General features: G+C 38.5%; 2 protein-coding genes across 2 annotated transcripts in view; one reads left to right on the forward strand and one right to left on the reverse strand.

Moving 5' to 3' along the window:
- EPG5 (ectopic P-granules 5 autophagy tethering factor) overlaps positions 1–7,534 on the forward strand; it is an 85,076-nt gene extending 77,542 nt beyond the window's left edge. The window contains exons 42-44 of the mRNA XM_075186239.1: positions 314–529; positions 1,144–1,258; positions 2,226–7,534. Of these exons, the coding sequence (XP_075042340.1) occupies positions 314–529; positions 1,144–1,258; positions 2,226–2,408 (514 nt within the window). The 3' untranslated portion in view covers positions 2,409–7,534. The remainder of the gene's footprint in view (positions 1–313; positions 530–1,143; positions 1,259–2,225) is intronic.
- Positions 7,535–9,362: 1,828 nt separating this feature from the next.
- SIGLEC15 (sialic acid binding Ig like lectin 15) lies at positions 9,363–17,342 on the reverse strand. The gene is made up of 5 exons (XM_075215178.1): positions 17,246–17,342; positions 15,543–15,926; positions 13,250–13,621; positions 12,077–12,107; positions 9,363–9,411 (listed from the first exon to the last, which is right to left on the reverse strand). The coding sequence occupies exons 1-5, from the start codon at positions 17,340–17,342 to the stop codon at positions 9,363–9,365; spliced, it is 933 nt and encodes a 310-aa protein (XP_075071279.1).
- Between the last annotated feature and the right edge of the window lie 740 nt (positions 17,343–18,082).

Below are 18,082 nucleotides of genomic sequence, written 5' to 3' on the forward strand. Positions count from 1 at the left end.
AGATTCTGAATGTAATCTCAAAAAGTGGCCTTGGCTTAATATTTGCCATAATAATTCGGATTCTTTTTTTTTAATCTTAATATTTGTATTTTGCTGTACGAAGCTTTAAAATAAAGTTTTAAAATTGAATCAGAAGATTCTATGACGTAAAAACAAATCTTTTTCTTTCGTTTACATCAGACGTAAGGACAAAACTGTTCCTGTTGGTTTGTGAATTTGACTGTGTTTAGATGATTCTTTTATCAGTTTGGCTGTGCGTATGGAGTATATTCAGTAGTTTTATTGTTCTATTATTTATTTCTGATTTGTGCAGCTCAGTGAATGAAGAACCCAAGCTCTTCCTGTGGTTCCACAAAGCTTTGCAGCTGTCTCTGATTCAGGTGGAGCAGAATGACAGCATCATTACGGAGACCATTCTGCAGATCCTGCTCTCCGTCCAGGCCAGACTCTGTCTCCTGGGTGAGGAGAGGATGACGTCTGGGCTACTGGGAGCCTTTGGACTTGGAAGGAAATCTCCATTGTCAGCCAGGTAAGTGTGTGTGACCCATCTCCATGACCTACGTTTCTGAGCCAGGCTTGTTGATCGAAGGGATCCCACCCTCATTAAGTTTTTCAGAACCTTGGGCAGATCCCCTTCTACAGTGTCAGGACACGAGGGCATTTCTCACTGATAAGTTGGTTGACCCATCGCTATTCTGGTTTGTCTACTCCCCTAGACAACACTGGTAATTGCTCAAGTCCTATGGAAGGTCTGAATAAAAGAGTTGTGGGTATTGTTCCTTGTACGCAAATCTGGTTGATCTCCCAATATCTTGACCTTGGCGTTTCCCTCATCAATCCCTACCTTCTGTTTCATTCCCCTTCTTTCAACCAAGCCTGACAGAACTTGATTTAATGCCAGTGCTCTTGACGCCATGTTTCTTAATCAAAAGGACCTTGTTCACAGAGTTATTCAGATTATATTAAAGGCATGAGAGCTCTCTACTTCCTACGTCTATTATAAGGTTTGGTAATCCTGTTAGATACATGTTTAGTATAGACCGGCATGTGCTCCCTCTAGTGGTCAATGTGATATTTGCTGTACTTGGAATCTCACCTTGTTAGATGCCAGATTCACAATGTTACCCTCTGTGTTTATTTTAGATTCAGGATAATTTCCCGCAGTCTGGCAGCCTTTATTTTAGCCCAGATTCCATCTGAAAATCAAGTGCGCCTTAAGGGAGGATCCGGGTTATACTTATCTCCAAAAGCTCAACAGGTAACTTACTGAAATGAAGTTATATCGGGCGATTGTAGCACTTCGAACAGCTTCCACTTACCATAAAATCTCTTTGCATTAGTTTATGACAAGTATGTTCCATGGACCATGTTCACATCTTATACAAAAATCTAGTTCTAAATAAGGGTGTGCACCGGCCACTTTTAGTGTTTTTGGTTTTGGGTTCTGATTAGCTTGAGGTTTTGGGTTCTGATTTGTTTTGCCAAAACATCCGACAAAAGGTTTTGGTTCTGATTTATTTTTAAAAAAGCATAAAAAGTGCTAAAAACCATTTTTTTTTTTGTTTTTTTTTCACTCCTACGCTATTATTAACCTCAATAACATTCAATAACAATCATTTCCACTAATTTCCAGTCTATTCTGAACACCTCACAATAATGTTTTTAGGCCAAAAGGTTGCACCGAGGTAGCTTGAGCACATAATGCCAAAAAAAGAGGTACAAGATGGAATTGTTCTGGGCCCTCCCTCCCACCCCTCGTGAGATTCGACGCGAGACTTGGACGACAGAGCCTCATTTTAAATTTTTTGCCCGCCGGAAATATCCGAACAGTGCTCGGATCCCGTTCGGATCCGCACTGTTCGGGTGGGCTCGGATTAGCGGAATCCGAGCCCGCTCATCTCTAGTTCTAAAACGTATTTACAAAGTTTAAGTAAAAAAATTATTTGTCTCTTTTTGATGAAGGGATCAGGGGAAGCGTTCAGGACTACAGTCCGTTCTGTTACGCTCTTGGTGCATTTCAGCAGGAATCATGAATTGTTTCACTGCAAATACGGTAGAAGGGGAAGTTCTGATTACTGATCAGTCAATTGTGGAAGAAGCCACTGACAAGGAAATATATTAGACTACCTGAGCTTTTTATTTAGTAGAATCACTACGTATGATGTGCATTTAAAACTAAAAACTTTATAACTGAATAGCTTTTTCTAATGTTTTCCGTTCCGCAGGCTTTAAATGCCGTTGAGCTCATGTCCCCGAGCAGACAGTACGCCGATTACCAGGAACAGATCTCGCAGGCCGTTCAGTTCATCCGATATCCAGGGCACTGCCTTCAAGACGGGATCACGCTGCTAGCCCTTCTCATCAACTCTCTATACCCAGAAGTGCATTATCTGAATATTATAAGATAATATCTGGGACCTTTGTATGCTTTTTGTTATGTGAGGGGTGGGAGGGGGGTAGCTATTTATCCTACGCATTTCATGATTGTTCACCAACACAAACCATAAATTGGTGTTTTTATATGTATGTAGAACGATGGGATGATTGCCGGTGTTCATGTCATCTCCCATCTGTAGAGAACGAGGAAACAACACAAGATTCACAAGATTGGGGAGAATGAAATTGTTGAGACTGGTCATAGTCTATTCTATCAGGGTGCTGGCGTAAATTCATTATATAAACCAGCGCTTTATTACTATTATAACGTAGGTCTACTAAGCTCCTGGATACAGAATGTCAGTGTCGTCAACTTCAGGTTCCAATATTAAGCCAACGATGCGATGATACAGTGTGTTCTGTCTGAAATCTCACCCACACACTTTATCTTCCTAGTCTTGTACTTAGCGCTATCTCCGTACTATACATTTACCTTGGCGCTGGCTTTATAACAACCAATTTCATATAAATAAGTGAATCACAAGCTACAATCCATAATTATCCCCTTGAATACTTTGGAACGAGCGGATACTTTTTTCCTCCCCGGTTTATTAGTGGAAGGTGTTTTGCCAAACAAGAAATGTATATTTATGTTGTGTACTATACCACGTGTCTGTTTTACAGGAAGCTTTGGTCATTATTTTACTTGTCTGTTTAGCTGCAGTTTTGGACCTTCGATGAACTGATGCCTTTTTGTATCTTACAGTGACACCGTTTTCTACAAGGCCCTCCCAGTTTGATAGAAAGCACCCAGTTACCATTGAAGCGTTAAGTGATGTTGGTACCTGTTTAATTCAGCCTTGGAAAAGTTATGTATGATGTGATGGTCCAACTCACTGTAACCGACTCTCATAGAACCTATATATACTACCTGACTAATAACAGTTTGATGGACAAACCCACCTGAACACACAAGTCCTTGTATGGTTTACTATTAATGCTGCTGACTAATCACCTTAGTACATATAGAGTCGTGTGCGTGAGACATCTCTGTAACAATTGCAACAAAGTCCTACTGGATTTGTAGGAACTATATAATATACCGCGATATACTATACAGTAGCAAAAATATATTTTATGGAAACAAACAGAGCCCAGATGTAATTCTCAGGGACTAGAGAAAATAAAGTATATTATATTCATTGAAAAAAAAAAAAAAAGATGTCGTCAATGGACAGATTAGTATAGAAAATATTGAGAGCTTTTGTGTTATGTGACGTTAGGATAGATTATGGCAGCATGTCACTGGTTTGTGTAATGTGACGTGCAGTTAGTGTGAAGCAATGTAACCTCATCCGCCATTCAGTTCAGGGACCTTAATCTGATAAAAGGATAAAAATATTATTGGGCATCACATAATAAAACCATTATTTTTACCTTTCAAAAACTTCAAACTTTTTCTATAGCCAAATAATATGGAGTACGTTTTAAATAAATACACAGTAAAATACTCACTTAGATTTATGCAAAACAGGATTAATAATTAGCTCTAGATTTTCATATATTGGTTTAGAAAACTTTGCTCTATATGGGATTATCTCCTGTGTTATCGTACGGAGCCTTCTTCTACCAATAGCTAGTTTAGTGTTGGCCAACTTAACATGACATCATCCTTATTCCCAGCCATCGAATATAAAGTGCTTTAAGGACCACAGCAGAGACTCTTTACCGATGATTCAGGATTTGTTTCTAGAGCCATTGATAATTTTGATGATCTAAAAATGTCCTAATACTAGATCTTTTGGTTATCTTCAATATTGGTTCACTATCCGAAATTCTTTAAGGATCATTTATAAACCACAAACAATACGGCTCAACTTAGTTTATGCTTAATTGTTCGTGAAGCGCATTTCATGGTGGTCGCTGACTTGTCCTGTAAGTTTTGAAACATCCCAGTAAATGCAGGCCGCCTCTGAGTTTGTGGACACGTCGGAATATGTGTGCTGTGAAAACTGTAAAAATTGTCACTGCAAAATCCAACTTATTTGCACTTCTTTTTGCTGTATTGCTGCAAACTATTTTATGCCATTAATTTATCATGCAAGTGGGTGACATGGTCATTATTACATATCACTTACATGCGATTGTTTGCACATTCCTCCAAAAGGACAATATTGAAACCTACAAAATACATTACATTATATAAGTTCAGGGACAAGGGTTTCCAGCACCCCTGACCAGCCAGTTAAAGGAACAGTTTCCTAAGTGGGAAACCAGGCGCGTGATGCAAAATGGTCATTTTGACGTGCAATCTGCACCTCCCTGTAAAGCCAGCTTATATGCAAAATAGTAGATGTGCGTTTTGTGAATGATCCCTATTGAGTAGGTCTAGGATTACATTTTATTATGCTGTTTTGCTGTCAACTTGCCCTAAAGGATAATGGAATATTGAGGGTAAACATTTCTGTCCCAGAATTCTACAAGTTTGCCTTGATCTGGAGACCTTCCCGTATACGTCTCGCTATGAGGTTCTTTCTCTGTAGCTCATTCAGTCCTCTCTACTGTGACGTCACACTAGAAATCACCAGACTCTCCTCATTAGCACATAGTGCCTCTGGCATTAAATGCTGAAAGTCGTTCACTGATCAGCCAGCAGCCGATTGCTGGTCAGATATTGTATAGACTAAAGAGAAACGTTAGCTTCTCGAGTGAATAATCTATATAGGTTACAATGTGTTTTTCGTGCTCTCTCCTCATGCACTTTTCATCTCTTGATGTATAAGCCATTTTATAAGCTGAATATTGTGTATTATTTGTAAATAAATCGATTCAGTGTCCGTTTTAGATATCTCGCATCTCATGATGTTGGTGATTTGTGAACACAAGTGTTGCTTTCTGTTTTGGTTTTGACTGTAATATTTTGATGTGTAAGTTGATAAGCGTTGCCTGTTAGCCTTATAATAGAAGTTTTTTTTATTGCTGTGTTCCAAAAGGTGTGCAATATGTTGCTTATATAAACATTTATAAGGTGATATTACTACATGCCAAGATGACCCTGACACGTCCCCATCAATGGTATTTTACTGCAGAGAAAGGAAAATGAACAAAAAAAAAAGAAGATATTTTTATGCTTAAAGTGTCTCTGTTATCTGCACCTCAGTGATGTCAGACCACAAAATAGTGACCTGCAATATTTTTATCAGAGAGAAATCCTATCTTATTTCTCCTTAACATTCCCTTCTGCTACTGTGACAGTCCCAGTTCATTATCGCCTTCCGCCACTAGATTGCCACTCATCACTGACACATTAATGCCACATTCACCTGTTTTAAGCCATAAAATTTAAGATTGCCGATTGTGCGCGTTTTTTTTTTGTAAAGTTTTATGAAATCAGGGGTGCACCAGGTGAATATTCACTCATTTTGGTCGAGATTCATGAATCTCTCTGGAAACCATTGCAGTGCGTTGTGTATTCAATCAATAGCTCAGTTGATAGATTGGCTCTTAGTGAATCTATGAGTGATTTCTACTTAGTACAAGTTGCTATTTGATGATGGTGGATGAATCATCCCATAGCATTGTGTGAGTGTATAAGTTTGCTGTGGTTTATATTTTCCATTACCTTGATAATCTGAGATGTGTACAGCAAGTCTTTAAGTTAGGTGATTCTGTCTTCTGTAACTTTATAAGGTTAGATATATACGAATAAATGTGACTCATAAGCTACTGATCCACAGCTGTCGGCAGCAGTGTGCAGTTTCCTCGTATCACTGAGCCTAACATTTAAGTTGCTTTACATAAAAGAACTACTAGTCTCACTCGTAAATATATGTCCAGAACATGTTAGGACAAAAATTGTTTTTGCTTTTGAAATACCTCAAAATTGTCGATAAAATAATTTCCAAACTATTGATATTCATTTTCATTTGCATTCTAGTGGATATAAAGTATATTTCAAAGTTGTTTTAATATATTTGTGTGTGTCTAGTGAGCTTGAAAAGACAGCACTCTGAACTGTCACATATTTTGACTACTATTATTTGAGTTTACTTTTTGAATTTGTTTTGCTACACTCTGCAAAACAGATTCCTATTAAAGCACAGGGGGTTAAAGTTGCCCAATTGACCCATCCTATAACTAATGGTTAGTTAGATACAATCTCTAAGAGTGTATGTAACTAGTACTTTGTTTCGAAGATTCTCTTATCGTCCATTGAACCAATGGTTAGATATAGGAGAGTGATTACTTTTGATGGGTCTGTTATGCTTAATTAACACCCCTTCCCCCTAAAAGTAAAAAGTCCAGAAAAGGTGGACTCATCATTTAAATGTTAACCGTCAGCAGAACAATTCTCAATAATGATGTGCGCACTTTTCTTATTATAATTAGGTGGAGATGAATGAAACTGGACCAGAATTCTTATATATATATATATATATATATATATATATATATATATATATTATTCAGAGAACAGCGGAGTGAGTGCATACAGTGCATTTGAGAACTCTGACAGGGAATCTCGTCACGCTATGGAAACTCTTAAATATATGTTTATAAATGTTAGAAAATGACTTTGTCTTGTTGGATGAACTTGAGGCGGTAATAGGGCTGTTCTAGATGTAATACAGAAGAGAGCGGGCTATCTCCGCAAGACACATGACATATGGATCACTGATCCCTATGGAGAAGTACACGCATCATTCATAGCGAGCTCTGACCACAGTGGCTGATACTTGTGTTATCTTCTTCTGTGTGCGCTGTGGGCACATTCCCTATAGGGATCAATGATCCCCGTTTCATGGACCCTATATAATCTACGTACTGTTGATCTGGTTTAATATGGGGATTCTACTCCATACCGATACATTTCACTGATGGATAACCGAACAAGATGCCGGATTCTAACCGTTCAGCCAAGTTACATGTTTGTGTTGTCTAAGGTTGTTAGTGTTTTCTCATTCGATGTGCCAAAACCACATTTGTAAAGAATATCAGAATATACTCTTGAGACACGGAGTATGCGTTTGCTGGACACCATCGTTTTTACAAAATGTCTGTAAGTGTTAAGTGAAATTATGATGTATAAATGTACAATACATGAAGAGTAAGTGTGTAAGAACTTGCATGATGGAAATAAATCTGAATATTAATTATATTAACGTGTGCCTTCTTATTTGTTGTGTGTGTACGGAGGACAGGGCTCAGATAATGGGATTGTCCACCCGGAGACAACGCTTTTCATTTTACTTCTGAGGTTTCCAGCAAAAGTTTTACATCATCCCAGCAGAGATTTCATTTCTGTTACCCTTCTCACACGTGTCTCTGTGGGAATGATTGTATCCAATGCACAGCGGCTCCTGTATCCTGACCAAAGGCATAAAAATAACCCAACATTTCCAAGTTATTATGAAGGTTTGCTTAAAAGCAATAAAAAAGAAAAACCCCACAAAGTCAGCTACTTAGCCAAAGTTTCAGGAGCTACAAACTAATAAATTAAAGACATTGACAGGTGGAAAGCCCATTTAATATGAAATGTATGAATGAGTGGAATATAATCCCATGTATCTCATCAATACCAGCATTGCAGAATTATTTAGATTAAGTCATGTAATTGTATAATTAAATTCTCTACTTTTGAGCCAAAAGCAAACAAACCAATAGTGCCTGCTCATGTTAGTCTTAGGGCTAGATTTACTAAACTGCGGGTTTGGAAAAGTGGAGATGTTGCCTATAGCAACCAATCAGATTCTAGCTGTCATTTATTTAGTACATTCTACAAAATGACAGCTAGAATTTGATCGGTAACTATAGGCAACATCTCCACAGTTTAGTAAATATAGCCCTTAGTCTTCTTAGATGTTTTTTTATTGGTAGAACAGAAAGTGCAGAAGATCCTCACAAAGCAGCTGCTTCCTCCGTGTGTTCATAGTTTAACCTGCTGCTATTCTCTTATCAGTACACAACAAACGTGTTATATTGTGCTCTGCTTGTTTTATGTGACTGTTTATCTTATAGTTTTTACTTTCAGCTGCTCCTGCTCCTTTTTGTATACAGTGGTTTTATTTATGGAGCGGTTCCTGGGAGGGGTCAGGAAAGGTGTGCAACCCTCTGCACCAGGCGTTACCAGGTTTAGATGGTTTTCAGCAACTATTCGTCATGCGCTGCTCCTACTGGGGGTACTTTGTCAAACCAGACGCTCACCGACATGTTGTCCGTTGTAGGAGTGTCGCTGCCCCCACCAGGCTCCTTCACCAGTACCTGGAACCACTTATGCTTCTTAGGTAATGTGCAGCTGCTGCAGAACCTCATTGGTGTTGCTGAATCTTTTCTGACCACATGATATGGATCAAGTAGCTGACAGAGGGGTGACGTAGGATGCTGGGCTCAATGCAGGACACCTGAAGACTGATTAAAGAGAAGCTTAGGATTTTAGTCATGGTGTTTAAGGCCAGGGGGGGTGTTTTCAACTCCTATCCATGAGCAGCTAGTGGGACGTGTCACCCATATGTCAGTGACGCATATAAGTCTGGGTTCCAGGATTTTATCCCTAGATCTCCCACTTAGACTGCAGCGTAGACGGCTGGAACTCACGGAGTACCACGAGGAGGCAATGCCCATTCTGAGTTGATGGTAACCCATCGAGTTTCTGAGAAGAACGACAAAGAACAGGAACCAGAGTTGTGCAGCTTAAGGACGTTGGTCCTTCTAAGACTGCTCCACTGACCCACCCGGGGAGGGGGATCATAGGTGCAGCCATCTATGGACTCAGGACAGTAGGTACATTCATATTCACATTTATTAAATCTAATTAAACATTTCATGCAAAAACATTATGTAAAATGGTCATATTGGAAACCGTGCATCTCATAATTGTAAAAGAAGATTCCTTAGACTGCCGATTACAATATATTTTTATATAGGCAACATATCCGCTAACAACCAGGAATGATCACTGTCAGACAGTTGTCTCCACTGTGTGGATGTCAGCCAGCTCTCTGCACATCATTCTCATACGTAGAGTCCTGTGCACACCTGTGAGATAAGAAACATGAAGATCTGTAAAGGCTTTAGCATCTCACCTGAATCTATGACTTACATACTTCTATTGGACAAAATAGTCTTTGTTACGACTGCTGATCCCTCTCCTTCCTATCTTCTTATTCAACTATTACAAATGATCTTTATTGCCTACAAACAGAGTGAGGTCCACTGTGTGTCTATGTCCCTATTGCTGAACCTCCCTTAATTGGTATCATTCCCTGCAAATTCCACTGGAACCTATATTTAAATCACCATCTATGGAGATCTACAAGAGTGTTGGGACATAGAGATAGCAGCGCCTGATTAGGGCTCCCGTGTGTCCAGGCTTTATCAGAACTGTCCTGTACACCCAGGTTAATAGAATTAGAATTATTTCCTATTCATTTATAAAGTCTGACGACAAATAAGAAGCATATAGATGCTTTCTACGATTGAGTAAATGCCAAGTCACGGATATCTAGATTTTCTGTTTCATAATGAAGAATTGCTCCTATTTTTATGGATAGTTTCATGCTCCATAGTGGAATTTATTGCTTTATATCCTCTCGTGCAATGCACATTTATTGCTATACTTCAATCACACATTGTCTGCAACAGTGACGCTGCCCACTATCAGATTTAGGTGCAAGCGCAGGATTTGTAGAGGGGGGTTTCCACACGACGCTGCCAGTGGGCGTGACCAGCATGCATGGGGGCGTGGCTATGATTTTAACAGTGCTTGGCTGCTCTCCAACTCTTCCTATCCCCATAATATACATGAGCAATGCTGCGTGCACTACTGTTAGGTGCACGCAGCTCTCCCTTCTCAAGCAGAGCCGTGTGAAGCGGGGGCAGAGTCCAGCCACCTCAAGTATACAGTGCCCCCAAGCTTGGAGGGGGGTTTCCAGGCACTAGGACCCCCCCCCCCCTCCCCTCTGTTTGCCTATGCTCCACCATTAATTTACACTTGTGCTGTTTTATTCCATAGTACTGTCAAGAGTCTGACTAGTCAAGAGTCACCTAATAAAGTTATAAGAAACTATATTTATATAAACACTTGTACAGAAAGGTTTTTATTATAGTCTGTCCATTTGAAGGTCCACCATTCTTCCTGTCCTCTTTCTATATAAGACCTTCCACTATATGTGAGAGCTGTGAAAATCCCCCTTCCCACCTCTATCTGCCCCACTACCCTCCGATACTGTTAGACACTTGTGTCATGGGAAAACTAAGTTCTAGGCATAAAACTCCAAATATGTGTTTGTGAATTAATTCCTAGCAATAGCTTGATATGACTCAGAGGAGCTGTGTTAAAACCGACAGTAAATTAACGTGCCCCTTTGATTATGTTAAACTCCTCTGTTCTCCCCAGATGTTGCTTGTAGATAAGAGAGCCCAGACCCATGGTTACAGATGACTGAACTGTGTCAATTTACGGCACAGGTCGCAAAAGTTGAAGCCTTTGGAAATATCTCTTTCAGGACAGTGGTATGCTACACACATCTGGGAAGTCTCAGACATTTCAACTACTGAGACAGGCATCTGGGTTATATGTTAATGACATATCATATTTTCTCCAATATCATACTTATGTGGTGTGCAGATGAAAGGAAACTTATGTTTGGAGGTAAAATCGTATTTGTAAGTCATTCTTGTGAGAAGTTAGGACAGGATAAATAAAACCTGACTTAGATGGTGTTTTCAAAAGAGTCCTAAACCCCTAATTTGCATTTACACAGACTTTTCAGATCTGACATCACAGGAATAAGGGCTGTGGAACTTGCAGCCGTTTTAAAACTGTAGTGTAACTCTAAGAAATCATTCACTTTTGGGGAGTCTGATATTGAAGTGTGTCCCATTTTCTGCTTCACCCAGCAACAGAAACTTGATCATATGTGAGTGTATCAATTCTGTGTTTATCCTTTTTATTTTACAATAAACCATTGCATTATACCTTTGTGTGTCATATTGATTAACTGTTTTATCTTAAGCATTGTGAATTTATTTTCCATATTAAATTGTACTTAATAAGTTCATGTCTCTGTGTTATTACGAATTCATGCAACAGTTTTGTCAAAACATTACATAGTTGAAACTGGAGAACATTGTGGTTTATGTTAACTCTGATTAAAGTAAATTGTAATAGATTAGTTTTAAGGGAGAACCGAATGCACCCTGAATAAGAGTGTCAGCTCTTCACAAAAAGTGGTGGCATGATTGGTAAGACAAAACTAGTGTGTGGCATAGATAGGGAAGGATTTAATCATTTTTGACAGACCAGGTGGTTGTTTTTTAATTAACTCTTTGTCACACACGTCACGCAGCCTCAGGTGAGTGCTGGTCATATCAATTTTCATAAAGGGGAAGTGGGTTTGAGAAGTTTTGGTGAATAGAGCCCAATGGACCAGTGAGGTCCACTCATGGTTGTCAGCTGTGTACTCACTAAAGGACAATGCAAACCACAAAGATGCAAAACCTCAGCACAGACACTTTTTTTTGGCACCATGTGTCTACTTTTCCGGTACATGGATCTGCGTACTAACGTGATTGGATGTGTGCCACAGCTAACCAATCACATGCAATCAACGTCTGAGATACTTAATTTTGCTTTTATCCTGGGAATGAAATGATCTGCTGGGATTATATGTTAATGTAATAACATTTAGCTGTTACTCACCTTGAAGGGTCAGCTATACACCTTGTATCATCTGTTTAGGGAGAAAAAAAGAAGACTTTAGAATAGATGTTCTGTTTCCAGTTTTGTCAGCCATATATATACACACACACACACACGCACATTACATTTTCCCTTTGTATTTGTCTTTGTCTAGTGGGAATATTTAGATATACATGTCATTTTCCTTTTTTGCATAAGTCGTAGAGCTCGCCTTTCAGCAGACTGACGCTGTTTTTATTTCTGGCTCCTAATTCCATTATTTCATCCCAGAGCCCTCCTGTCAATCTTATTCCTTCATCCTCTCACAATACAATAACTTTAATAAAATTACATGCATGTCTAAATATTTCCTTTCGACAAATATAAAGGAAACTGTTTTGAAAAAATAAAATATAGGGCTAATGTGTCTTTAGAAATTGGTGTAACCTGATGGTGTCCAATGAAATACTACAGATTTGTGCTGCTTGGCATTTCTTACCGTTTGGTCATGCATAATGTATCTAGCTTTCTACATGCACAAATGGATGGGTCTTTAATATGTTTTTACCTATCTTTCTACCAATGGTCTATACAAACATAAAGATAATTTTCAGTGTATTTTTGAAGGAATCAAGACGGAAGTTCCCGTCTGAGTAAGTTTAAATTTGCCGCTCCAAAATGTTGGGTTTTGCATAGCATTCTGGGGCGTCAATTATATGCCAGGGTGTGCAGTCAGTGCTCCTCACAGTGACACCGACCCTTTATAAAGCTCAAGGGCGCAGGTCAAGCACAGGAGAAGTGGCCGACACAGCCTCTTAATTTGTTATGCAAGATTTATCAAAGAAACATTTTCAGGTTAGGATACTTTTCTTTGTTTCAGAACCTGTGCCAGTAAAGTGATGTTGTATTTTGAGAATTGTCTTTTATTGTTTTTTACAAATGGATATTTTATTTATCTGTCCTGTCTTTCAACTCCAACCAGCGTTACAAAGATACATACACACGATTGCTTTCACCTAGTACCATAAGATGTTGCATTCCGTTGTCTCAAGTACTTAGTAACACTGCAACTAGTAATGTATCTTTCATACTGATGGGAACCGCGTAAAACTTTTAATTTAAAAAAGGCCACCAAAAGTTTTTTTTTGCAACATATTGTAATTAACCAATTAATAACAAAATAAACACGCTCACCTTTGCTGTAATAATGTGCAGCACCAAACATCAGGATCAACATCAGTAACTTGGCCCCAAGGGTGCTCAGCAGTGTGACATAGACAAGCCTACTGCTGCCCCCTGGTGTAAATTTAAAGAAATACACTGATCCCTCCACTTTTCCGTGGCTGTTCGTGGCCACACACGTGTACTTTCCTTCCAGCCTCAGGTGATGGAGTTCTGTGGCCTTCTGGTGCTTTAGGACGGGCCTGGTAAGAATTGTGTCTTCGTGGTTATTCAAAGGGTCAATCCAGACTAAGGTGGGCACCGGCTCCCCTTCAGCGGTACAGACCGCATGATATCCCCAGCGCTGGTCGAAGCCTACTGTGATATTCACAATCCTGGGAGGGGCTGAGAAATGTACACATTATACATATTATTATGTTCTAAGTCTGCCAAACTGTAACGCGTTTATAGTGCATAATAAAATATTTACTATTAATTATTTTTTTTAAAAGCGTATAATGCATTTTATAGGGGTTTTCTACCTTAATGATTTGAATTTATTTAGCTTGTACATACCCTCCTGCAACTTTCATAAACTATACTGCTCTCTGTCTCCTGTTATTTTTATATTTTCAAGAATCGTTTATTTTCGTTACCATTAGATACACCGACCGTGTTTATGAGATGAGGTATTACCCACGATTTATATAGTGGCAAAATTACACTGTCTTCCATTGTCTTACCTTGCATCTATGCATGCCAATACTTTATTTGCCCTTGCAGCTGCTGCTTGATATTGAGCACTATTGCTAAGTCTACTGTCTACGAGCACTCCCAAATCCTTTTCCATTATAGATTCCCCTAAATTAATCCCTTTTAATTTATAGATTGTGTGCTTGTTTTTTATCCCTAAATGCATAACCTTACATTTATCTATGTTATACCTCATATTCCATTTGGCCTCCCAATCCTCCAGTTTATTTAAGTCCCTCTGTAGAGAAGCTACATCTTGCTCTGATTTTATTACCTGACAGAGTTTAATGTCATCTGCAAAAATGGAATTTTACTCTCTAAACCATCACCAAGGTCATTAATAAATATATTATAAAGGAGTGGCCTTCCAGTAGTTTCCCCACTATTGATGTCAGGCTTACAGGTATATAATTCCCTAGTTGTGAGCTCGTCCCATTTTTAAACAACGGCACCACATCTGCTATTCGCCAATCTCTTGGTACTGAGCCTGAGGAGATTGAATCTATGAAAATTAAGAATAGCAGTCTAACTATTTCTGAGTTTAGCTCCATAAGAACCCTTGGGTGTATGCCATCTGGACCTGGAGCTTTATTTATCTTAATATTCCTTAGTCGCCTTTGGACTTCTTCCTTTGTCAGCCAAGTATTAATTAATAGTACGATTTCATTCCGTTTTTATGTATTATTCCAACCATTTGTTCCACTCTAGTAAATACTGAAGAAAATAAAGTGTTTAATACCTCTGCTTTTTCCTATCATTTATCAATTCACCCATCTCACTTCTTAGGGGTCCTATATTATCTTTTTTAATCCTTTTGCCATTCATATACTTAAAAAACTTTTTGGGGTTTGTCTTACTTTCTTTTGCAACTTGTTTTTCACTTTCTAATTTAGCCAATCTAATTTCCATTTTGCATGTTTTATTACATTCCTTGTACCTACGGAAGGACGTTCTCTTCCTCATAATCCTTCTCTCCTCTCTGAGCCCTCCTGTCAATCTTACTCATGTGTGATAATCCTAACACAATCCAATGGTTTGGGGATATAGCCAAGTGACAAGAGATATCTGTGTCATTGGGGGCAGGTATGATTATGCAAATGCATGGCAAAGTTCAGGAGGGATTGAAAATATAACATAGAACAGGCAATGACTGGTATACACAGCCCATGAGTTTTCTCGTAGCCTACACAGAAAGAGTACATAAAACTATGTTAACCATATAAATTGTCCATTTCAAGGCACGTTTAAACAAATCAAAACTTTTGAGGTAATAGTCTCTTTAATATCAGCACTACTGACCAATGATTGGAGGAAATCATCCGCCTGAAAGACTGAAATAGACTCTCACTCTACATAGTTTAAATTTTTCCCTCAGTTTGAATGTGCTGGGATTCTGAGGAGTAAAAATATATCAGTCATTGGCACCAATAAAACGGTTGAAAAGCCTACGGGATGGATTCTGCCTGACTTGTAAGTGGGATGAGACCAGTGATACTGTATTGGGGGATGTTCGAATGACACCATTGCATTTTATAATTGTAATTAAAGATGACATCAACTATATAGTTCTTACCAGATACGTGCAGCAACGTCCCAGATTTTGTTTCATACTTGTCATGCCGATCGCTGGACAGTTCAACTCTGCAATAATATTTATTATTGTCTGCCCAAGTCAGGTTCTCGATACTGATGGAGATATTGTTGTTCCGAAGGTTCCCGATCAGTTTAAACTTGTTCATGTGGTTCACTGTAACTTTACAAGGGTCATTACTGCCGTCACTCACACACTTGAAGACCACGGTACCGTTGTACGGTTGTTTGATCCGCCATATGACCGTTAGGCCACCATAGTGGTTTTTGTGAGGATGGGTGAACAAACAGGGCAACGATGCTGCTTTGCCTATCTCACCGGAGACATCTCTTGAAACTTGGAGAGACCAAGAATTCCCACTTACCCCTGAAATAAAACATCACTGCTGTAAAATCACAGTTTGTCATTTATTCAAAGAAAAACAGCTACATAAATGATGAAACACAGGAAATCATTTTTCTGTTTGCGGATTCTTCTCACGATCAGCCAACTTGCCTAAAATGTAAAGCAGAATGAGACGTGGCCTAACGTTGTCGATGATATCAACAATACATAATTAGGAGTTTCAATGAGTACAGAATCTTTTTCTCCTGATCCCTCAGACTAACCCTATCGGCGTAAATACTCTATATTTAAGTGCACCCAACTTGGCAGGAGCTCTTCTGATTCCTATCCTTTATCCATTCCACTATCTTTCAGTCAAACTATAGGATTTTCCATTTCTGAATTAATTTAATGTGGTATAGTGTATCAAATGATCTCTAAATCTGAATAACCCATATCCACTATTCTATCACTTTAGTTACTGAGTAAAATAAAACTAGATGTGTTTACTATGATCTCCCAACAGCAAATCATACGCTGCCTTAGGTCTTATAATTGTGACTCTAGTCAACAATTCTTTATTATTTTAAGTAATTCCATAAATTTTCCTACTGTTGATATGAGACTTACAGGTTAAATAATGATCATATTCTTGTCTGTTGCCGCAGTTACCATTCTCCAATTGACGTCAACAATTTGGTAAAAAGTTTGATTAATAGTGCTGTAATATTCCTCTTTTAATACTCTTGGGTGTATACTATTTGGATCCAGTGGCTTATCTACTTCAAGTACACCCTTTTCTGTAGTAAATATATTTGTGTCTAATAGTACAGTACAATATATTTTTCCCATAAAGTAAATATAGAGCAAAAATAATTATTTAGGCATTATCTTTAACCCCAACACATCCTCCTCTTCAATTTGTAACTTTACTGTTCCTCCTGTTGTTTTTCCTTTTGCTAATGTATAAAAAAATGTTTTGTTACCCTTTTATACTGATTGTGCAAACTGTTCTTCTGTTTATGCTTTAGTCTGTTTTATGGTGTGTTTATTCTGTTTTAGACTATCTTCATACACTGTATTATTCTCCTCTGATTGGGCTAGACAATGAAAGAATATATTCCAGTGTTACAGCCATCATCTTGTATGGGGAATAATTATAATTCAGTGTGGGGTGTGAGTTGTTACATTATATATACGGTAAATAAGTTATTGTTTTTAGAAAAATTGAAAATTTGCCCTCAGTGATATTTAAGGTCTAACACATGTAGATTATTTGTAGTATCTCAATGAATAACAATCAATTATACACTTAGTCCATGTAACTTCTGTTATATTCCAGGTAATCACAGTCTACTAACCTAGAGCTTGTACACACAGATATGCACAAGGTGACTCTACAGCAAGCTTAGGCAATTTGTGCTCATTCACTTGTGGCAGAACTACATATCCCAGCATGCTGTGAAATTTGTAGTTCCACCACAGCTAATATCACATGTCAGCTGAGCCTGCTCTATGCAGTCTACCGCCCCCTACCTGCATCCTAAGATACTACAGTCAGAGCTTTACAAACATTCTGCAGATTGCTATAAATAGCTTTTTTCTCCACATATTAAATGATTTGTTTACATATAACAGAATAATTGTTGTCTAGAGGTACTGAGACTCACCGTTGTGAAGGAGGCAGATGAAACAAGCAAATAAAACCAGCAGATTCCTCATCTTCTTTATTCCAGTTTGTTGTGTAAATGAACATATAGAAGTCTTCATTTGCTTTAAACACTAAGTTCGGGAATAGGGAACTTGGGTCCCTGTGACAATGGAAGATAACTATGTTTTCCTGCTTAGTCATATGATTTTGAGGAAGATGGTCTGACCATTAATGCTAAAAATACCTTCAGTAGTTAAAGTGACCCTTATACGTGGCTGGATAAATCTGTTGGTGGTTGTAGTGGAACAGCTGGGGATCCCTGCTCCATTGCTTTTACCTCTTAACCATTACAGAGCAAAACAAGTGTAAGTAGTTTCTTGATATCGCAACAAAGGGAATAAAAAAAAGTTCCTGCTCTGATTTTATATAAAACCTAAAACCACTGACAAGTGAAGTGAATAACACTGATTGTCTCGTTACTGTGGCACCTGTAAAGAGGCGGAATATATTAGGCAGCAAGTGAACAGTCAGCTCTTGAAGTTGATAT

This window comes from Mixophyes fleayi, chromosome 1 (assembly GCF_038048845.1).
Source record: "Mixophyes fleayi isolate aMixFle1 chromosome 1, aMixFle1.hap1, whole genome shotgun sequence".
Taxonomy (NCBI): domain Eukaryota; kingdom Metazoa; phylum Chordata; class Amphibia; order Anura; family Limnodynastidae; genus Mixophyes; species Mixophyes fleayi.